The following is a 21,925-nucleotide window of genomic DNA, read 5'->3' as shown; positions in this document are numbered from 1 at the left end:
CTCCCGGAATTCCCCTTAGGATTTATTCCTAGAAACCAAACATATTCCTGACCAGCAGACTGCTTCCTACTGTCACCGTGAATACTGGGAGCACATCCTGCTTTACTCTGAGCTGTGGCTGCCAGGAAACTCACGGCTAAAACGTTTGCTCGCACTCTGGTTTCTCTTCAGGTTGTATGATCTTTTGCCTTTCACAATGGTCTTTGAATTGTGGTATCCGTTCTTAGCCTACCTTTCTGATACAAAGGTACCACGCCTCGCTCCTGCCCATGACACTGAGCTTCTCTCTTCCATCTTTCATTTCATAATGGTTTGGGTACGCTGTTTTGAATAATTTGAGGAGATATCGGGAGCTATCGAAATGAAAAGCAGTACCTACATTTCGAAGATACTCCCTAAGAGAGATTGACATTCTAAAATAAACTCTTCCAGATGACTCCTATATATTAAAAAAGTAAAATAAAAACAGTCCTCTGCCTAGTTGAGTTTTAAATTCACGTTCAGATTTGGAATATGACCCTGACGACAGTTTTCATAATAAGATATTTCACCAACACAGCATGAAACTAGTTTTCAAAGTACTGTCGAGATGAAACTATAGATAAACTTTTTTTTTTTTTTTTTTTTTTAAAGAAAAAGCGCAGGAGAAAAACACTTCTCGTATAGTATTGTTACTTAAGATTAAGTCAGAAGTGGATGTCAGGGTTGGTTTCTTCTGAGGCCTGTTCTCTTGGCTTGTGGAGACATGGTCACCTCCTTGTACCTTCACTTGGTTTTCCCTCTGTGACTGTGTCCTAATCTCTTTTTATAAGGTCACCAGTCAGATTATTGGATTAGGGCCCACCCCCGTGATCTCATTTCATCTTAATTACCTCTTGAAAGAACCTATGTCCACATGTAGCCCCATTCCAAGGGACTAGGGGGTCAGGACGTCAACACCTGTGCCTCTGACACTGGCACGAGAAAAATGGAAATTCCCCAACCAAGCCTCTAGCATTGCACTCCCTGCTCTGGGTCTAAATCCTTCCTATCAGTAAAAGCGAGCCTTGAGGTGACAGTCCCCACGTGCCTTGTGTGGTGTATCTAGTAGTTCATTTAATCCTCACCGAAGGAATAGCCCCTTTAGCAGATGGGGAAACCGAGCATAGAGCATTCAAACAACTTGCCTGGGCTCCCAGGCCGTCTGGGTCCAGGCTGCGGTGCTCTGAACCACCAGTGTTCTGCTTTGCCATAAAATCAGGCTTCCTTATTATTTTTTAATTGAGGTATAGTCGACATATAACATTAGCTTCAGATGCAAACATAGTGATTTTGTGAGGCTTCTTAATGTCCAGTCACCTGTGATATTCTGTGACTGCGTCTCTGAGGTCTGCCTGGCCAAGAATGTGGCTCGGCAGTCTGGCCATTGGCAGAGCACGTTTTCTAGTAACGACGACAGGCTGGCATGAGGCCAGCTCAACCCTTCCCCCCCCCCCACCCCTTGTGACTGGAGGTTCAGGGCTTAATGTCTTCCTTCTGCCCTACACAAATTGGCCTGCCCAGGCTCACCTCCCAGTCTTGTCATCCTGGGCCCGGCTGGCGAACAGAGCTGACCTTCCCAGGCTCCTGTCCCCTGGAATGACCTACATGAATGGGGGTGTGAGGGCAGCCGGAGCTGGGGACAGCTGTTTATTTCACATCTAATGACCACTTTGCTTATATGTGATTATGTGCTGAGAATATGTGAAATCATTTGGCTTGGTTTTGGAGAGAGGGAACGTAGCTGTTATTTATATGGTCTACCAAATGGGAATTTATAGTTTTAATGTCATTTATAATTTTACCTTGTCCAAAATGTTCCCTATCTCCCTAAATAAAGTATAATTGGTAGGTTGGGAGTTTGATTTTGAAAATTGTTAGATTGAAGGATCTTAATATAGATTAAACAGCAATCAAACAAAATTCTGTTTAGTGAAACCTTTTCAAGGTACAGCCGATGATCTGATTAGATGTGGCAACATGATATAATAAGACTCAAAATTCTGTTAAAGAATTTGGGCATTTTCCTGGAATTAAAACCAGATCTGACCCGAATTTTTATATTTATGTATCTTGAAAACTACGCATTTGTGGTCAGTGTCGTTAAAAGATGTCTATAATCGTCCTGCATTTGAAATTAAAATGTATTACTTGGCTCTAAATATAACCGGGTTTAATGTGTGAATAAAATGATAGATTTGCTCATAAATGCAAAATTCCTGTATGTTTACTATGAAACTCCTATTGTTGCTTTTTTCTTTGCAGTGGTGGTCAAAATATAACCATCCTGGGCAGAAATTTTGACGTAATTGACAACTTAATCATTTCACATGAGTTAAAAGGAAACATAAATGTAAGTCTTCAGCTACCTTGTAATAATAGTAATTTTCAAGGATGATTTTGTTTTCATCACACTAACATCTACTGGGAAATATCTTTTATTTCTGTGCCTTTGTGGTATTACAAGCTTTTTCCTGTTGGATGGTATACACCATCTGGGCCATAATGGAAATAATAAGACCCTCTCCTTGTGGTTGAGTATTTCCAATTGTGGCACAGAGGAGAGAGGAATGAGCCTGGGGCGACAAGGCCTTCCATTTCCTCCACGTGGGCTTTGCAGGGAGGCACTTTAACGCGACCACGTTTAGGACTATGTGTGACCATGCCTTGTGAGGGGTGAAGGCGAGATATCTAGAAGAATAGCATTTTTGTGCAGACATGGTGGCAGGGTTCCCATCGTACTGAGAAAGCTGTGGTTCAGAGGCCAAGTGACCTGCATGAGCCCCCAGAAATCTTGTCATGTACTCCTGCTCCTGCCATGGTCTGGTTTGGTCCCGTTCCTTCCGACCTCGCCTCCTCTGACTTTGCATTTCCCCACACAGGGGGTCTGGTCTCTGGCCCTTGTCCAGCTCTCACACCGCCACAAGTCACACATGGGCCTCGTCACACAAAATGATGGATTTCTCAGATCTAGGTTGGGGCCTCTGAGTGTACTTCTAATTTACTTCTCAGATGCTCTCCCCACTCTCTCTCCCCCTTTCTCTCCTTCCTTAATGAGACATGTGAAGGTAGCAGCCTCTCCTGCCTGACCACTTCCTGCCACAGCTGGAAGGTCTGCCCACGGCCACAGACCTGGCCATGTTTGCGACCAGTATGGGTTCAAGCCTAGGTGCAGATGGCCTTCCTGAGTCTTCCTTACGTCCCTGTCATACACGCATCCACGTCCTGACATAGCCAGAGCCAGTTCCGGGCCTTGCCTCGTATCTGATTCCAGGCCATGTCTCCGTGATGTGGACACACGCCATTTTTTGTTTCGTAATATTGCCAGAAGTGTGAACAACAGATCTAGGGCTGGAATTTGGAGAGGGGTTCAAGGGGAAGGGGGTTTTGTTTGTCCAGATCTTTGCATCAGATCCTCCCACCTATGGCCTCGTCTTACCCTCTCTTTTCAACTGCAATATTAGAAAGTAAATAAAAAACAGGAAAACTCATCATCTAGCAAATTTTTTTTCACAAGTTTTATTGCCCCCTTTTCTTAAGATTTTATTTTTATTTTTACTTTTTAAATTTTTTTTAATGTTTTTTATTTATTTTTGAGACAGAGAGAGACAGAGCATGAGCAGGGGACTGTCAGAGAGAGAGGGAGACACAGAATCCGAAGCAGGCTCCAGGCTCTGAGCTGTCAGCACAGAGCCTGACATGGGGCTTGAACTCACGAACTGTGAGATCATGACCTGAGCTGAAGTCGGACGCTTAATCCACTGAGCCACCCAGGCTCCCCTAAGATTTTATTTTTAAGTCCTCTCTACACCTAACGTGGGGTCGAACTCACAACCCTGAGATCAGGAGTTGCATGATTCATGGACTGAGCCAGCCAAGCGGCCCTTATTGCTCTTCCTTATTTTTTTTTTTTTTTATAAATGTTTACTTATTTATTTTGAGAGAGAGAGAATGTGAACTGGGGGAGGGGGCAGAGAGAGAAGGAGAGAGAGAATCCCAAGCAGGCTCTGCACTGTCAGCACAGAGCCCGACGCGGGGCTCGAACCCATGACCCAAGCGATCACGACCTGAGCTGAAATAAAGAGTTGGACGCTCAACTGACTGAACCACCCAGGCGCCCCATATTAATGTTCTTCTTTAAAACCTTTACCAATCTCTTTTCCAGCAACTTTCTCTGCCCGTCTCTCTGCACACCTAAAAATGACCATATGTATGTTTTGTATAAATAAACCTGTAAAGCAGGCCACGCTTTCTGCGTTGTTTCCAGTCTTCATGCTCTGCATTTTCATGGGGGGGTCACGTTGTCCCTTTTGCTTTTGTCTTCCCCTACTTCTCATTAGATCTGCAAAGCCTTTGCCTCCTTGCGGCCAGTGATTTCTGCTAAGTGTCACTGAAGGCTCCTCCACAAGGAGCGATGCAGTCGGTAGTGCACATGGCCTCACTGGAGGACGGTCCCCTCCCTGCCCACATTTCACAACACGCCTTGAGGGCTCGCAGCGCGCACAGACCCTTTGGTGCAAAGTCTTCCTCTTTCTCTAGCCTCCTTCTTCCTGTGCACCCTTTTTCCATTGCATAACCTCCTGGCTGCTTTCATTATCACTAGTAATGTCCACAGTGATAGGAGCTAGCATTCGTTGAGTACCTACTGTGTGCCAGGCACTATTCTAAGCATGTTTGCACATGTAATCTCCTTTAATTTAACCCCCATTTCGTTTAACAGGCCCTCATCTCATTTAATTTGATTCTGGGTTAATTCAGCCCTGTGAGTGGGGGAGGTGGTATCACTGTCCCCATTTCGTAGATGAGACATTGGAAGCACAAAGCCATTCAGTTGGCTGGGTCGCCTCTCTCCTAAATCCTAGGGCTAGGACTCAGTGACAAAGTTGTTAAACTGCTCTTTTCTCCTCCGTCAGGTCTCCGAATATTGTATGGCGACTTCCTGCAGGTTTTCAGCCCCCAGCTTCAAGGGTTCGAAAGCACGGGCCAACGTCACCGTGAAGCTGAGAGTCCAGGAGACCTACTTGGACTGTGGGAGCTTGCAGTATCTTGAGGACCCCAGGTTCACAGGGTGTCGGGTCGAACCCGAGGGGGACACAGAATTGGAAGTGAAAATTCAAGTATGTTTCTCACTTATCTCGGGTGGGATGTGCCCCCTGCCCTTCGCGACTGGCAAGGTGTGCTCGTGTCTGTGGGTTCCCTCGTGCGCCCTGATTTCTCCATCTCCTCTTTGCTCTTCACAGAAAGAAAATGATGACTTCAACATCTCCAAGACAGACATTGAAATCACCCTCTTCCATGGGGAAAATAAGCAATTAAATTGCAGTTTCGAAAATATTACTAGAAATCAAGATCTCACCATCATCCTTTGCAAAATTAAAGGCATCACGAACGCAAACAGCATTGACACCTCTTCCAAGAAAGTCCGTGTGAGTCATCTGCCAGCCCTACCTATTGGTTTTACCTCAGTTGGGGCAGTTCCTTGGCTAAACAGAAGCCAGAGTGGAATCTGCCGTGGATCTTTAGATCTTCACTTTAAATAGCAGATAAACAAAGCTTGTATTGCGAGCACAAGCATAATTCCTACAAAATAGCTGGCAGAATCCATCCATGTGCCTATTGGAATGTCAAAGCATTGAACACACCATTGTCTATAATACTAATGAGTCTTGATAGCTTTTGTTCTAGCCATGCATTTGGACTGTAGCATCTGCAGGCGGAATCTCTAGACCACTGACGAATGAGCTGTCATTCTTTCCCCAAAAGTGGCAGTGACATGTCTTAGCAGATTCCCAGCATACTCAAAGCAGCATTAGATTCTGATGGAGACCAGATAATCTATGTGTTGTTGTGGCCACTTCCTCCACCACAAAGGCACACTTGCAATTCATCTCTCCCCGACATGTTTGAGGGTCCCATCACGGTTATATTTATGTCCCACAATAAAGATGTGAGACCCTTGGGAGAGGAAACATATTAGAAGTCTGTCTTTATGGTGTTCATGCCATATGAGGCTCTTCACAGTCTATACCAAAAAAAAAAAAAAAAAAATGCTTTATGACCTGTAGTCGTAAATATTGAATAAAGGTCAAGGAAAAAGAACATCAGACTGGAAGCCAAAAAAAAAAAAAGATGTGTTCATGTTCCAGCTGCACCAGCTAATAGCTGTGTGGCCTTGGGTAGGTCACTTGGCTTTGCTGAGCCTCCCTTTGTCCATCTGTATGGTAAAGAGGGTAGTAATTATTATAAATCAAGAGCACCAACTGACATTACAAGTGCTCCCACATTGGTTGAGAACGGTGCTAGTATTCTTTGTTCACGAGATGGTTCCAGAGTGCCTATACTGAGATGGGGACACAGCAGAGAAGAAAACAGACCCCAAAATTCTGTCTTTGTGGACATTACCCGAAGAGTCATGTAGTGAAGGAAATAATTTAAAAATGTGTTAGGTGGTGGTGATCACCGTTGGGAAAAATGAAGCAGTGGGCAGTGATGCAAGTTTTACAATGGTGGGCAGAGAAGGTCTCTCTGGAAAGATAACATGTGAGTAAGGACCTCAAGGAGGAGAGAGAATGAGCCATGGGTTCTCTGGGGTGTGGAGGGTTCTAGATAGACGGAACTGCAAGCTGCAAAGGTCTTGAGTCTGGAGTCTGCCTGGTGCATTTGAGGAACTACAAGGAGGCCAGTGTGGCTAGAGCAGACTGAGCAAGGGGAATATTCCAGAAGGCTGGAGAGTTAATGGAGGGAGCAGGAAGAGGTAAAAGATGATTAGGACCTTGTGGGCCATAGCAAGGGCTTGGTCTTGAGCTCTGGGAAGCCACTGGAGAGTTTTGAGCAGGACTGCCGTGAGCCTACTTAAATGATAAAGTGCATTTAGTCTTCGTGACAAACTTACGAAGAGACAACCCCACATCTCATTTTAAAGATGAGGAAAGTAAGGATCGGATGGTTAAGTTAAACCCCTATGGCAAAGAGGACTAAATTCTAAAATCTCCAGGTGTAGTCCAGTGTACCTCAACTGACATATCTGGAAACTGAGGCACAGTGAATGTTCTCAATGTGCTCAAGATCGCATAGCTAATCTGCCCGAGGTGGGACTTGAATTCATATATCCTACCTAGCTCGTCACCTCTTTTTGCATCTTGGGGAAAATGATTTGGAGGAAAAAGGGTGTATATAAATATGGCACCCAACTCAACTGAGTCTAATGACACTCTGTCTCATCAGGTCAAACTGGGAAACTTAGAGCTCTATGTTGAGCAGGAAACAGTTCCCACCACTTGGTATTTCCTGATTGTGCTTCCCGTCTTGCTCGTGATTGTCATTTTTGGTAAGTGTCCTGTTTGATTTTGTCAGAGAAATTACTCCCTGAGGCGTCTCATCAGGCAGCAGACTCTCAGCTTTCAGGGGCTGTTTGCTTCAATTAAGTATTAATGGATGAAAACCCAAATCACAACTTTGGGAAAAGAATAGTAGGTACACGTTGAGGGCTTTCTAGACATTTTTTTAGTATGCCTTATTAATACAAAGCTGGATTACGAAGATGGTATCTTGGTGCTCGAGAAATATAGTCCACTTCACTTCCCCAATATTGTGAACTGTGATGATGAAGGGCCCATTTACGTTACTCCTTCAGAATTGCTCTGGCATTCTGGACTTTCAAGATCTAGTCATCTCCTCCTGCCTCTCACCTCACCAAACACCAGCCCCTGCTCCCACCGCAGCTCTGCGTTTCCTGGCGGAACTGTGTGTTAGGAGTGTGGTCTGTACTGGGGCACCTGGGCAGCTCAGTCAGTTAAGTGTCCGACTCTTGATTTGGGCTCAGGTTATGATCTCACAGTTCTTGAGTTCGAGCCCCACGTCAGGCTCCACACTGGTAGTATGGAGCCTGCTTGGTATTCTTTCTCCCTCTCTCTCTCTGCCCCTCCCCGACTTGCTCTCTATATCTCTCTCAAAATAATAAAAATAAACTTAAATTTAGAAGTGTGATCCGCACCATCTATTCAAGTGTCCCAAGGCTCATCCAAGCACAGAGATCCATGGTGCTTGCTCACCGGCTGAAGCTGGTTGCTCACCGGCTGCCAATCTGTTTTGTTTGTTTAAAATTAGGTGAGTCACCTACGTTGTGCACCTGAAACCAGTGTCCTTGTATGCCAGCTATACTTCAACTTAAAAACAATAATTAAATGATTCACATTTTTTAAACAATCTTTTGAAAATTGGAAAGACCCGGATCATTGGGTCTCCACTTGTCCATAGCTCCGGTTACTGGAGCTGAGTAGTAGCTACACCTTGAGAGAGGGCATGTGGTCACTGGGGTTTTGCCACAGTCTCGCCACCTGGGCCACGTGACTCATCTGTGTACCTGGTCCCTGTAGTCGTGTAGTGTGTGGCCTGGTTCTGAGCTGCTTTTCGTCTAAGATCTGTGTCCTCTTGTCCTTCTTAGAAACAGAACTCTCCTCCACCAACCAAGCGCGGCGCACTCCTTGATTTAACACACGCATTGCCTTTCTGACACCTTCTGTTAATAGTTGCCAATGTTTCCTTCCATGCACTCCTTCATTCCTTCATCCATCCCTCCGTCCGTTTACCTTGTGTTTACTGAGCACCCACTGCGCAAGTCTCTGGAGCTGGAGAGAATGAGTTAAGGCCTGGCCCTTTCTCCCAGCTGGTTCTGAGTCCAGTGAGGGAAGGACTCCCGTGTGCGATGAACTCACCCAATGGAATGAACTCATTTTGCAAAGACCCTATTTTGCCCTGTTGATCGTTTCAGCTATTTTCTTGTGCTTCGTCCCCAGTTGTCCACCCCTATTATGTATCGGGAATCCAGAATTGGGCTTGATATTTTAATAAGGTCCTGGCTGGTACTCGCTTCAAGTAAGAAGAATACTTCTAAATGCTGAGCTCTATTTGAGACTCCGCCAGTGTGAAGCAGCAGTAGATAGAACAGTCTCACCATAGAGTCACCTCTACGTGGTGACTTACTAGAAACCTCTGATCTCTTCCTGTGCTCTTGTGACTCATCACTCCTCTCAGTTTGTTGTAGAGATTGTTTATGCTCTTGACAGCGAAGGGGGCTCAGTTTGACACATGGCTTTTGGCTTCATCAGCATCTGCAAAGCCCTTTAAAACTCTCATCCCCTTCCACGGGGCTCCTGGGTGGCTCAGTTGGTTAAGTGTCCAACTTTGGCTCGGGTCATGATCTCACAGCTTGTGAGTTCAAGCCCCAAATTGGGCTCTGAGCGGACAGCTCAGAACCTGGAGTCTGCTTCGGCTTCTGTGTCCCCCTCACTCTCTGTCCCTCCCCCACTCACGCTCTCTCTTTCTCAAAAATGAATGAACCTTAAAAATTTTTAAAAAAATAACTCTCACCTCCTTCTTACCGTGATTCCTGGGCACCATGGGTCACCAGCAGCTGGAACAAATGTGAAGTGTACAAATATCTTAGCTCATTGGTCACATTGTTAGTGAAAACACGAAGCACACCCGGCTGAGGCCTGCCACCTGCAAAACCTCTCCACTGTGGCTTCCCCTGGAGGTGTCAGCCATGAAATTCCCACTGCTTGATGGACGTGGCTGCCTCACTCCCTGAGCCAGCGTTGCCCAAAGTGTGGCCTGAGGAACTGTAACCCCAAGTCACACTCCTAGAAAAAGGGGTTCCGTCGTCACATAAATTTGGAAATCACTGCGTGCCCCATCCTTATTTTGAAGATACACAATGCATGTTATGATTGACGCCGTTGACTTTGTGGAGAACTGTATTGAGTTTTGTTTCCTCCTGCATCACTCACATCGACTGGTAGTGGGATCCTTTTATCATGAAGTTTCTGTTAAAGGAGGAAACCCTTTCCAGAATAAGGGTGTAGCCGACAGTTGTTGGGTATTGTTTTTAAAATACAACTCCTGAATCCTTTCTGTGAATTACTCCTTATAATCCTGTCAACGTCACAGTGAGGCCGGCACTTTGACAGATGAGGCAGCCAGCCACAGAGATGCTAAGGAACTTACCAGAGGTCACACAGCTCATAATTGGTAGAGCAGGGACGTGGACTGAGCACCAAACCTGTTCAGTGCGCTTCTCTGCAGCACAGTTAGAAACCAGATGAAATGGGGAAAGAAGCAATGTCCCAGATCCAAGGGCTCATTGTGGACGGCTCACCATGTCACCCAATTTGATCTATGCAAGTTTGACTTATATAGCTCGCCGTCGATCTGTGGTTTCCTTCTACAATTGCAGCTCCGCTTTATTTCTCCAGGGATGTTTAGAAACATTAAAAAAAAAAGAATGGAACAATATACGTGGCCTATGGCTGTAGGGAAACTTGGCTCGTTTCATTACTTTTCAGCCAGCTGGGATCTTTGGTTACAAGTGAAGGTTATTTGATTTAGTTTTTACTATTAAGGTGGGTAGTTTTGTGTTTTCCCGCTGCATTTTAGCATCTTCCTCCTTAGAGTGACCCCTTGCTGGGAATGTTCCTTTTGATAAATTCCATCTCTTAAATGCTATTCTTTCTCTCTCTTCCTGTCTCTCTCTCTCTCTCTCTAAAAGAAATGTCAAGGTTGGTTTGGTTTTCCTGTTTGTTTTTTGAGTTAACATGTCAATCTGATGCTGGATGTCTGTCTCCTCAGCGGCCGTGGGGGTGACCAGACACAAATCGAAGGAGCTGAGTCGCAAACAGAGCCAACAGTTGGAGCTCCTGGAGAGCGAGCTCCGGAAAGAGATACGTGACGGTAGGCTCCAAAATTTTATTTGTAGAAAAACAAGCCTTTTTTTTAATCATTTTTTTCTTTTTTACCCTTAAATGGAGCTGGCCACAGTAATGAGAACTGTTTGTATAATAGAAGACATCTGAACAGCAGGGTCTAGGCCTGGCTTTGTGTTTTATTTCAGCTCTGCTCTGCAGCCAACCAAGTAATTATCTATTGTTTCTTCTTTAATGAAAACCAAGGTCATACTCCGTGTTAGACAAAACAGCAGAAGATCTTATCCATTGTTTGTTGAGTTAAAATATTGCTCTTGGGATTCTGTTTTGCAGGCTTTGCTGAGCTGCAGATGGATAAATTGGATGTGGTTGATAGTTTTGGAACTGTTCCCTTCCTTGACTACAAACATTTTGCTCTGAGAACTTTCTTCCCTGAGGTAAAAGAGCATTGATCATATTCCTAAGGTTGAGTCTTGAATAATAATGAAGGTGCTTGTTGCTATTGTCAAAATGGGTGTTTGCTTCCAAGGCAGCTGTAGATAACGTGCTTGGTACAAAATAATGGCTCAAGTTTGAGCAGAGCAGGGAGCAGGACAATTATTAATTGGATTGATGAGGATATAAAGCAGTGATGGGTCACTGACAATTATTCTTTGTCCAGTAACAAAAACCTAGGAGGGACAGAAGTTCAGAGTGATGATTTTTGCTTTATTTTACTACCCGTTTAGAGCTGAATTTGTAGCTGGGAAGCCCGCTAGTTTATTTAAAAATCAATAAATTGTGGGCTGGCCAATTTGTTGTGTTTATCTGCATGACTTCTATTGCGGCTACTAGATTATTCACTATTTACTTCTCAATTGGAAATGAAAAGAACTATGGGCCGAGAGGGAGGGAAGTCGACATGTGTAGAATTTGAGTTGATAGCAGCCATTTTTAGCAATGTCGAGTTTTTATGGTTCTCTTCAACAGTTGTTCTCTGGCTGATCAGTCCGTATCATCCTCATTTAGTAGAAATAGTTGCACGAAATGATTGATTAATCCGTCCTGGGACTCCGAGGAGTAGTCTACTTTAACCCTTTGGGTTTTCAGTCTCACTCTGTTCTAACACCTCCATCCTCTCCCCCACTCACTCAGCCTTCCTCCTTCACACTCCCGAGTCTTGGGTGAGGTACACTCATCTGCCTGCCATCACCTCCACATCCTGATGCCCCCACTTCACCATGTTGCCCTTTTTTGTCCAGAACTGGTGACCACAGAGGGGCCCAACCTCTGGAACATCAACACAGACGATCATGTTTAACTCTAGATTTCTAAACAAAGCCAGCCCAGAGCTTCTATCACCTTACCAGAGCTTCTCATCTACATTTGGCCAGAAGCCTAGAGTTCAGAAGCTCAGACACATGCAGTAAGCAATTTCCAGTTTCTCTATAATTCTGGAAGCAGACATCATGATATGTGATGCTGTGTCTCAAGGTTGGGATACCTCCATAAAACACCCACCATATTTTTTTTTTTTGGTCCAAGCCTTACTATTGTAAATCAAGAAGGCTATAAATAAGACCTCAGTTTTTTGTGCTTGTACAATATATTTTTTAAACTTCTCCTCCAGGAGTACCAGGCACCCAGGCTTGCATTTGCCACCTCATCCATCCATTTCTATGGCAGAACACCACCTAGGGAGGGGGGTTCAATTCCCTGAATCAGGATGACTATGCAGGACATCACCAGTCCTATTCACCTGCTATCTGAGATCCCCATTAAGAATTTAATAGCAATAAAATAACAGAGATTTCTACCATCAACATGAGGATTGTGTGGGCTTTTACGGTTAATGATTGCTCTTGAGTGCTGAAGGGAGTAAAACTGCGACCTGAAAAAGAAATTGCCCTGTCTTCTAAATTCGGTAATCAAGAGCAAGATAAGTGATGAATGCAAAAGACACTGTTGCAAATTGACTGTTTTGGAGGGCGGGCGGGGAATCCCAGGAACAATGCTGTATTATTTTAGAAGAGAGATACAGCTGACCCTTGAACAACACGGGTTTGAAGTGCACGGGTCTACTGATACATGGATTTTTTTCAGTAAAACAGTACAATCTCATAAATGTATTTTCTCTTCCCTATGGTTTTCTTTTATAGCTTTTTTTAAATTTTTTATTAAAACCTTCTTTTAAAAAAAATTTTTTTTTAACATTTATTTATTTTTGAGACAGAGACAGAGCATGAAAGGGGGAGGGGCAGAGAGAGAGGGAGACACAGAATCCTAAGGAGGCTCCAGGCTCTGAGCTGTCAGCACAGAGCCCAATGCGGGGCTTGAACTCACAGACCGCGAGATCATGACCTGAGCCGAAGTTGGACGCTTAACTGACTGAGCCACCCAGGCGCCCCTTTTTATAGCTTTTTTTTTTAAAGTTTATTTATTTTGAGAGAGCATGTGAACACACATGAGTAGAAGAGGGGCAGAGAGATAGAATCCCAAGCAGGCTCCATGCTGTCAGCATGGAGCTCCACACGGGGCTTGATCTCACAAAGTGTGAGATCATGCCCTGAGCTGAAGTCAAGAGTCATACACTTAACCGACTGAGCCAACTAGGTGCCCCCCTTCCCTATGATTTTCTTAATATTTTCTTTTCTCTAGCTTATTTTATTATAAGAATACAGTTACAATACAAAAAAACATATAAACTGTGTTAATCAATGGGTTATGTTATTGGTAAGGCTTCTTGTCCACCAGAAGGGGTCCACCCCTTGTGGACTATTAGTATTTAGGTTTGGGGAAAAAGTCATATGCAGATTTTCGACTGTGCAGAGGATCAACGCCCCTAACCTCCTCATTGTTAAAGGGCCAACTGTAGTTGCAAGAAGCCAAACTGATTTAACTCAGGGTCATGTATAATCTTGAATGGCAGTTGGGAAAGACATGAAAGCCAAAGTCGGGAGGAGTCACTACGGGAGAGGACCCAGAAAAAACAAGGATAACTATCAGAACCCTATAAAGACCCAAGTTACAATTGAATTTATAATAAAAGATATAGAGAACCAGAAGATCATAGTCTTTGATCACAGTGCCAGTTGAAATATATTCTAGGCTGCAGATAAGTCCTGTGTCAATTAGGCCCTTTACAGATCTATCCGGGAGCCACATCCTCCAGGCCTGGAGGTTGGGTGTTGGATGAAAAACGTGAGTGGTTAACACCTACCAGACAACAGTAGGCAAAACCGCAGGAAATTGTTCACAGAGGCCAAGGTATTACCTGGTTCTGTGCCCTGCCCTTTGGTTTTTGGCTTTTTAAAGCCTTTGTTTTCATTCTATTGACTGGTTTGTTTTGCTGAACATAGGAGAAGAAATAAGAGTGAGCAGTGCATCCTACCTCCTAGAAGAAGGAAATTTAAATGAAGGGAGGAAGGAACCTTAGAATACAGGGAGCCATCATGGCATTTCCCTATTTAAGGTCAGGAATCAATCTGTTTAAACTGTCCATATAAAGTTGGTTCAGCAGAAAAATGTTAGGAACTAGAAAATGCAAACCCAAGGTCTGATTTTTCTGCATATTACTAGAGGAGAGTATGACCAAAATAGTTTGAGGTCTTCTGCTTAGGCTAACAAATTTGAAACTATAAAGCAAAAATCCTCTGCAGAAGAAATTTACTTTAATGAGGTATAAAAATAGCCTAAAGTTTCAAATATTACCCCTAAAAAAGAGGAAGAGAAAAACCTGAATATTCAAGTTTATATTTTCATTCTGTTGACTCATTTGAAGTGTTACTCGGCATGCTTTTAAAATTTAATCATTTAATTCCAATCAGATTTATGACACATTAAAAAAGGAAACTCAAATTTAAAATTTCACATCCAGGAGCCACACAGCATAGCACACAAAAATAATTGTAGAAACCAGCAGAACAGTAGCCTTGCGGTCTAGTTTGCCATAAATTCGTGACAAAAACAATAAAAACAGCTGCCATAGAGAACTTACCGTGCACCCATTCGTTTTGTTTTCACCCTAAGCCTAGGAGGTGGGAATCAGGAGTGTCCCCATTTTGCAGATGAGGAAAGTCAGACACAGAGAAGTCACATAACTTGCCCAAAGTCAAGTGACCAGTAGGTGAAAAAACCAGGACAGGAGCCCAAGTAATTTGGCTCCACATCCTAGCTTTTAACCACCCCACTCAAGCCCTCTCCAGTAACCCTGTACATTGAGACAGTAGATACGACTAAGCTGAGACTTGTAAAAACTTACCGAGACGACTCCATATTTATCTTTAGAAGGTAAATTGCTTGAGGAGTGGTCTGCACATTTGCATAATCTTCTTTACCACTTCTTTCACCTTCGAGTCAGTTCTTTTGAAGTGTGAGATTCCTTCCTCTACCAAAAATGGGACTGATGCAATAATCATTCTTCGTCTTAGAGGCTTCCAGAATCCACTGGTGCTTCTGGAGAGCTGAATAATTATTTATTATGTATCAGAGGATGTACAATGAACCTAAGCCCAGAGGCTCTTCAGATTAGCAACCAGTGGCTCTACTTTATTAAAACGGACTTGGGTATTATAGCAAAAATACACTATTCATTTCCTTTGGATGTTATGAATAATAAAAGTGTCTCCTTCCTCTCAGTCAGGTGGCTTCACACACATCTTCACTGAAGATATGCATGTAAGTCTATAAGTTTTCATCTTTAGCCCATGATTGCCTTTCATCATGTCCTCTTCCTCCTCCTCATCCCCATTATTGAATTTTTGTGAGTTTTTTGGAATCATGAATTCAATATTAAATAACCTATCATTTTGGGAAACCCATTGTGGATCTATCTTCTACCTTTAATAAGTTTATATATTTATATTAATTATATTATATTATATTAATTATATCATATCGTATCATATCATATCATATCATATCATATCATATCATATCATATCATATCCATTTGTTTTTTCCAGAACAGAGATGCCAATGATAAGAATGAAAGTCTCACAGCCTTGGATGCCCTAATTTGTAATAAAAGTTTCCTTGTTACTGTCATCCACACCCTTGAAAAACAGAAGAACTTTTCAGTGAAGGACAGGTATTGGTCAATTTATTTATATTTTGGAAGTCATTAAGTAGGGGAAATAAAAACTCTTGAGCCCCTTGTTTTATTTCCAAACCACAACCTGAACTCGGTATCTTGAAAATGTGGATTTACCTATAGAGGCTGCCTGATTGAAGGGTCATGAAGCCATGATTGCTCCATTTCAGATATCACACAACCTCAACGCAAATTCTGTTTTGAAAGACACACACACACACATATACTCCTCCCACCAAAACAAACAAAAACCCTGAAAAACCCAACCCCAAGAAGAAAACATGAGTCCTGAATCAAAAAAGCAGAAGTATTATTTTCTGTTTCTAAAAACACCTGAAAATTTGGGAAAGACAGTCACTTCTTGTTTACCACTTTAATTTAAAAGTTTAAGTGCTAGAAACACATAAAAAGTCCTGGAATTAACATTGGTGCCTGGTTTTTATGGATTGAGGACAAAGGTGGTTGACCTAAGACATTAAAGAATACAAGTGCCCACAGGACAGCACCCCATCGCCCTTTGGCTTCTCTAGAAGACACCATCAGTGCCAAGCCCAGCCACAGCGAATAGTTAACCTCATTAACCAAGGCTCTTTTTTTATGTGCTTATCATCTGTATACCTTCTTTTTTTTCTTTCAATTTTATTGAAATGTAATTGACATACAGCACTGTATAAGTTTAAGCTGTGCAGCATAATGATCTGACTTACACGTATTGCAAAATGATAACCACAATTAAGTTTAGTTCGGATCCATCATCTCGTACAGATACAAAAAAAGTGGGGGCGGCGGGGGGGGGGGATGAACTTTTAGGATTTACTCTCTTAGAACTTTCAAACATACCATACAGCGGAGTAGCTGTAGTCATCGCGTTGCACGTGACATCCCTAAGCATTTACTTCTCTTATAACTGGAAGTTTAGACCTTTTGTCCACCTCCCTCCAATTGCCCCTTTGTCCCCCACCTCTGGTAACCACAAATCTTTTTCCGTGCGCTTGCTTCTTTTTCTTTCTTTTTTTTAGATTCCACACGTAAGTGAAGTCACATAATACTTGTCTTTCTCTGATTTTTTCATTGAGCATAATGCCCTCAAGGTCCATCCATGTTTCACAATGGCAAGATTTCATTCTCTTGTATGGCTGAACGGTATTCGGGGTTGGGGGGGGGCGGTGTGTGTGTGTGTGTGTGTGTGTGTGTGTGGTACGCAAATATACCACATTTTCTTTATCCATTCATGTGCTGATGGACAGTTGTTTCAACGTCTTGAGTATTGTAACCAGGGCTCTATTTTTAAACAGGTGTCTGTTTGCCTCCTTCCTGACCATTGCCCTGCAAACCAAGCTGGTCTACCTAACCAGCATCCTGGAGGTGCTGACCAGGGACTTGATGGAACAGTCTAGTAACATGCAGCCTAAACTCATGCTGAGACGCACAGAGTCTGTGGTGGAAAAACTCCTCACAAACTGGATGTCGGTCTGCCTTTCTGGTTTTCTGCGGGTAAGTGTCCTATCCCTTGGCCGGTCAGAGGTAAGACAATAGGTGGTTATTTTTAGCAGATGCTAATGCCTTTGCCAGGGTAAGTCCTGAACACTCCATGGTGTCAGCATTTAACCTCTTTGAGACTTGGTCCTTGGCAGGAGCAAGTGGAGGGGAAAATAAGAATTGTTTTTGCTGTAACCTATGTAAATGTGACTCATTTAGAATTTCCTCAGGTAAAACTTTTTTTTTTCTCTTTGAAACAATTTCACTGTGGTAAAAACAATTAACATGAGACCTATCCTCTTACCAGATTTTTAAGTGTGTAAAACGGCGTTGTTATCAGTAGGCACGATGTCGTACCACAGATTCCTAGAACTTATTTGTCTCGTGTAACTGCAGTTTTCTACCCATTGGCTTTGGGTATAAATCACACCGGTAATTAACAACCAGGGCCCAGGCGGTCTAGTTAAGAGAAGAGACTGAGGGGACAGAATATTTCAGATGCTGAAGCGAGCACGTGACTCGAAGGGCCTCTGAAGCATCTTGGAAATACCCGTTTACCTACTGATACAGGAAGCTAATTACACTCCATTCTAACCAGTCCTTCCACATGGTTCTGTTTGTTTAGCAAGTCTCCAAAGAGCCGCCCGCCCCCTGAGTTCCAGTTGGAGTTACTGTCTGAATGTGGTTGTAGCCTGATTGAATCTTAACATCCTTTTGAATGCAAAGTTTGTGCAGACTCCAGTGGGTCAGAGCATGGGTCCTGGAGCCCCCCTCCTGGTCTGCATCTGGACTCCCGTCACTTACTAGACGAGCCTTCCGGACCTGTCTCGGCCTTGATTTTATAACCTATAGAATTGGAGGAAGAGTATTTTAGGGCTGTTCTGAAGCCTGGATGAGAAAATGCATGTAATTGCTTGTCACCAAGTAAGCACTCCATAAATGTTGGCTGTTATTATAAAATATTAATAGGAAAAGAAGAGTGTTCTGTTGAACCCAATCTTCGTTCAGCCCTCTGAGGCCCCTGTACAGAAGATGCTTAACCTTCTTTAATTTCACCAGCCATCCAGATTCCAGCAAAACTGCATAATTGTGTATTTGTAGCTAGTTCCAAAATCTAATTAAACTTTGAATAAGATACACTGTTATGCCACAGGTTTTAACAGTGCTACTTAAGTTTAGATCCAAAAGCAGCACTTTAAATAGACTGTGCTTAGTTTAATGTTTAATGCAATCTTACAAGTAGATGCACAACGTTTTTTTCTTGTTTTTTTTCTTTTTTTAACCGATGCCTTCCTCTCCCAAGGCGCTACCCATTTATTAAGATTAATGAAATCTGCCGCCTTTTCTGTTTACTTGGTATAAATCATCATACGCTTTGGGGAGGTGTTGAGCAGTTACTTCTGGGGTGAATGTTTTTGCTTTCGACCATCTTAGCCTCAGCCACAACCACATCTAGACAGAGGCGGCTGGCCCCACACCTGGGTCCTGGGTCTTAGTCTTAAAAGGCAGGCTCCTGCCCCACCACTGAATCACAAGCCCCGGGGGTGGTTTCCAAGCTTCTCTAAGTCATTGCATGCGCCTTACATTTGAGAATCCTGCGGTAATAGAAAGAGCCCTGGAGTGGGAGTCTTGGGTAGAAGCAGCAGGTTTGGGCTCTAAATTCATGTCAACCCCAGTTAGCTGTGCGTCTCTGGGAATGGTACTTCTCACCTGAGCAACTGTTTTCTGTCCACTCCGTAGGGGGGCGTGGTCACTGGTTTTAAGTTTCTTTCCAGCCCTCTCTCCTGGGATCTGAGCCCTCAAGTGCCGGTTGGAGCCTTGTTTTTGCTCCCCTGGGGCCTTAAAGAGGTGAGGGTGTTCCAAAAATCTGGGCGCTAAGCCCAAACGGCTCCCTTGAGCAGAGGATTCTGGGTCAAGAATTTGCAGTGCTGATTCAAGAGTATGTCGAGCACTTGAGACGGTGAGGGCCGTGCGTGCGCCAGGAGGAAGCGGCAGTGAGCTAGTCAGTCAGTGAGGCTTTCATTCTCAGTGGAGTAATTCCCTGTGCTGCAGAGGGTCTGACGTCCCACACCAGAAGCCCAAGGGGGTAGGGGACTCTGACAGCCTTGGTCCTTCCACCCTGCCCCACACCCTGTTGCCCAGATGCCACTGGCTCTGTGACCCCCCGGTGACTTCCTCCTCTCCACTTCCAGGGCTCCGTGAGGGAAGTATTCCTAATAACGGCCATTTATTGGGTGTGCCAGACATCATGCTAAGAGTTTTGCTTTCTTTTTCTCATGGCATCCTCTCATTTAACCCTGTGAGAGGAGTATCTTGATGACCATTTTGCACACGAGGGCATTGGGGCACACGGAGTGGACATGACTCTCCTTGGACCCCACAGCTGGTTTTGGGAAAGCACCAGGGTTTGAGAGCTCTTCGCCACCCCGCTTACTGCTTCCCCAGTGAGGCGGGTACCACAGGCTTACGGGAGGATTTAAGGATAGAAGGAGATCACAGGCATGAAAGCCTCTGGCTCAGCCAGGGCCAGAGTCTGGTCTCACAAAGAAAAGGAAGGTGAAGGGGCCGAGCTTTGTTCCCATCACAGGAGTGGTTCCGGAAGGTGCACTCCCCCACAGCCGGCTCCCTGGGGAGCTGTGTTCTCTGGTCCCGTAAGACACCCAAGCCCCCAGCAATTGTGACTAACTTAGAACTTGTGTTCGATAGTGACGGAGAGGGGGCGCCTGGGTGGCTCCGTTGGTTAAGTGTCCAACTCTTGACTTCAGCTCAGGTCACCGTCTCGCGGTCCGTAGGATCGAGCCCCATGACGGGCTCTGCGCTGATAGTACGGAGTCTGCTTGGAATTCTCTCTCTGCCCCTCCCCCACTCTCTCTCCCTCCCTCCCTCTCTCTCAAAATAAATGTATTTTTAAGGTGATTTTATTAAAGCACGGGGATGGGACCCACGGGCAGGAAAAGCTGCCAATAAACACACATTTTTAAAAAATAATGACAGACCTCACAGTTTTCTAAGCCAGATACACGTCAGAATCCCCTGGGAAGGTGTTAAAACCACAGATGCCCAGGCCTCACCTCCGGAAATTCTGGATCTGTAGGCCTACAGTAGGGTCCAGGCATCTGAATTTTTTACATGAGCCCCAAGGAATTCTGGTGACGATTACCCAGGTTTAGAACCCTGGGTGTGGATAACAGTGTAAGGCAAAATATTACTTACCTCCATCTAGCTGCACTCTGGAGAATTCTGGGGAACTCCTGACTCCAAAGCCATGGAGTCCATAGCTGCCCTCCAGCCCCGCAGAGCCCACTTGACCCCTAACCGCAGCCTCTGTGGGCACATCCAGCCCACAAGGCTCGTAAGGACACTCACCCCTGTCTCTGATGCGTGCTGGAGGGAAAAAGAGAAGTGGGAGTTCTAAGTTTGCAGCCAGGACATTACCCAAGGGGACAGAGGGAAAGAGAAGAGAGCAGCGTTGTTGCGAACCATGAGATAAAGGAAGTTTCCCAGAAGAATTTAAATGTCAGGTGCTAGTCCCCGCTCTCTCCCCACCTGGGAAAGTTTTGAACATTCCAACTGTGTCCTCCACTAAGGAAGAGACTCCAGGACATGTCAGCAGGGAAGAGAAGCGTGATAAAGGGAAGTCAGTGGAATGGAGGATGGCAGAAGGGGGCCAAAGGAAACCCTGGGACTGGGGAGGGCACATGTTTTTGCAGGGAGTATAAAGCATGGGATGGGCAGGCTGGGGGAGGGGGGGACGGGGTGAGATCCCAAGAATCTTGAAAGAGGTCTTTGTTTACCTGTTCAGGGGAGAGCAGGGGAGAGACCCAGTGGAATTTCTCCTTTTCAAGCCGGGCTGTGACACTGAACGGTAAACGGGTGCTTCAAGCCTTAGCCACTTGGCTGGTATCCTCATCACCAAGGCAGTTTGACTTCAAGGTTCCTGGCTCTTCCTCTCCCGCGTTTGGTTACTGTCTGTTGATTGTAGACCTTGATTGTTTAGCAAATATGCTACTGAGGACCGGGGGCTGCATGCTCTGTGAGGCTGAAATGATAGAACACACCAGCCTCCCACTTGAGCCGCTCAGAGCCCACGCAAGCACAGTGTGGCTGCAAAGTGGAGGCATTTAAGTCCCCCTGAGGGTGGTAGGTAGCCCCTGGTGTAGGCACAGATGCACACGGCAGAAGTTGGGAGCAAGACGCAGTCGGGATGGGCCGAATTTGGGAGGAAGGCCTTAGAGCTATGGTGTCGGCTCTGGCCCAGGGAAGGGAGTTAGGGTACACGAGTGGCCCCACACCAGCAAAGGCAAAGGCTGCCGGTACATCTCCCACCCGCAGCTCTGCAAACCACAGGGTGCTGGCCGGCACCAGGGGAGAAGGGAGGAAGGCTACCGATTGTGATAACTGAAGGCCACTTCCTTCATGAGAAGCTCTTAACACCAAAAAGTACCCTCTTGGCAAACGTACAAAATGTTCTGACATTTATTCTGGTTACCAGAGCTAATTATCGTGTGTGCGTTCTAATGCCGTTTATTTTTGGTTTGCTCAGAAGGGCGATTCAATAAGAATGTAAACAAAGCTTAGGCCTCTGCATCTCCTATAGGCATTAGCCAATATGAGCATCCGTCTGCCATATAGAAGCTTAAACGTCACAGAACCACCC

At 44.7% G+C, this 21,925-nt stretch overlaps 1 protein-coding gene across 1 annotated transcript in view; it reads left to right on the top strand.

The window, feature by feature from the left end:
- The window catches only part of PLXNC1 (plexin C1), a 148,895-nt gene that overhangs the window by 87,827 nt on the left and 39,143 nt on the right, over positions 1-21,925 (top strand). The window contains exons 12-20 of the mRNA XM_019446434.2: positions 2,284-2,371; positions 4,932-5,135; positions 5,259-5,444; positions 7,243-7,345; positions 10,645-10,746; positions 11,052-11,155; positions 15,336-15,374; positions 15,662-15,786; positions 17,085-17,283. Of these exons, the coding sequence (XP_019301979.1) occupies positions 2,284-2,371; positions 4,932-5,135; positions 5,259-5,444; positions 7,243-7,345; positions 10,645-10,746; positions 11,052-11,155; positions 15,336-15,374; positions 15,662-15,786; positions 17,085-17,283 (1,150 nt within the window). The remainder of the gene's footprint in view (positions 1-2,283; positions 2,372-4,931; positions 5,136-5,258; positions 5,445-7,242; positions 7,346-10,644; positions 10,747-11,051; positions 11,156-15,335; positions 15,375-15,661; positions 15,787-17,084; positions 17,284-21,925) is intronic.

The sequence above is a fragment of the Panthera pardus genome, unplaced genomic scaffold, assembly GCF_024362965.1.
Source record: "Panthera pardus isolate Hobbes unplaced genomic scaffold, ASM2436296v1 HiC_scaffold_6, whole genome shotgun sequence".
Classification (NCBI taxonomy): Eukaryota; Metazoa; Chordata; class Mammalia; order Carnivora; family Felidae; genus Panthera; species Panthera pardus.
The sequence above is the reverse complement of the archived record's forward strand: the minus strand, read 5'-3'. Positions and strand labels throughout refer to the sequence as shown.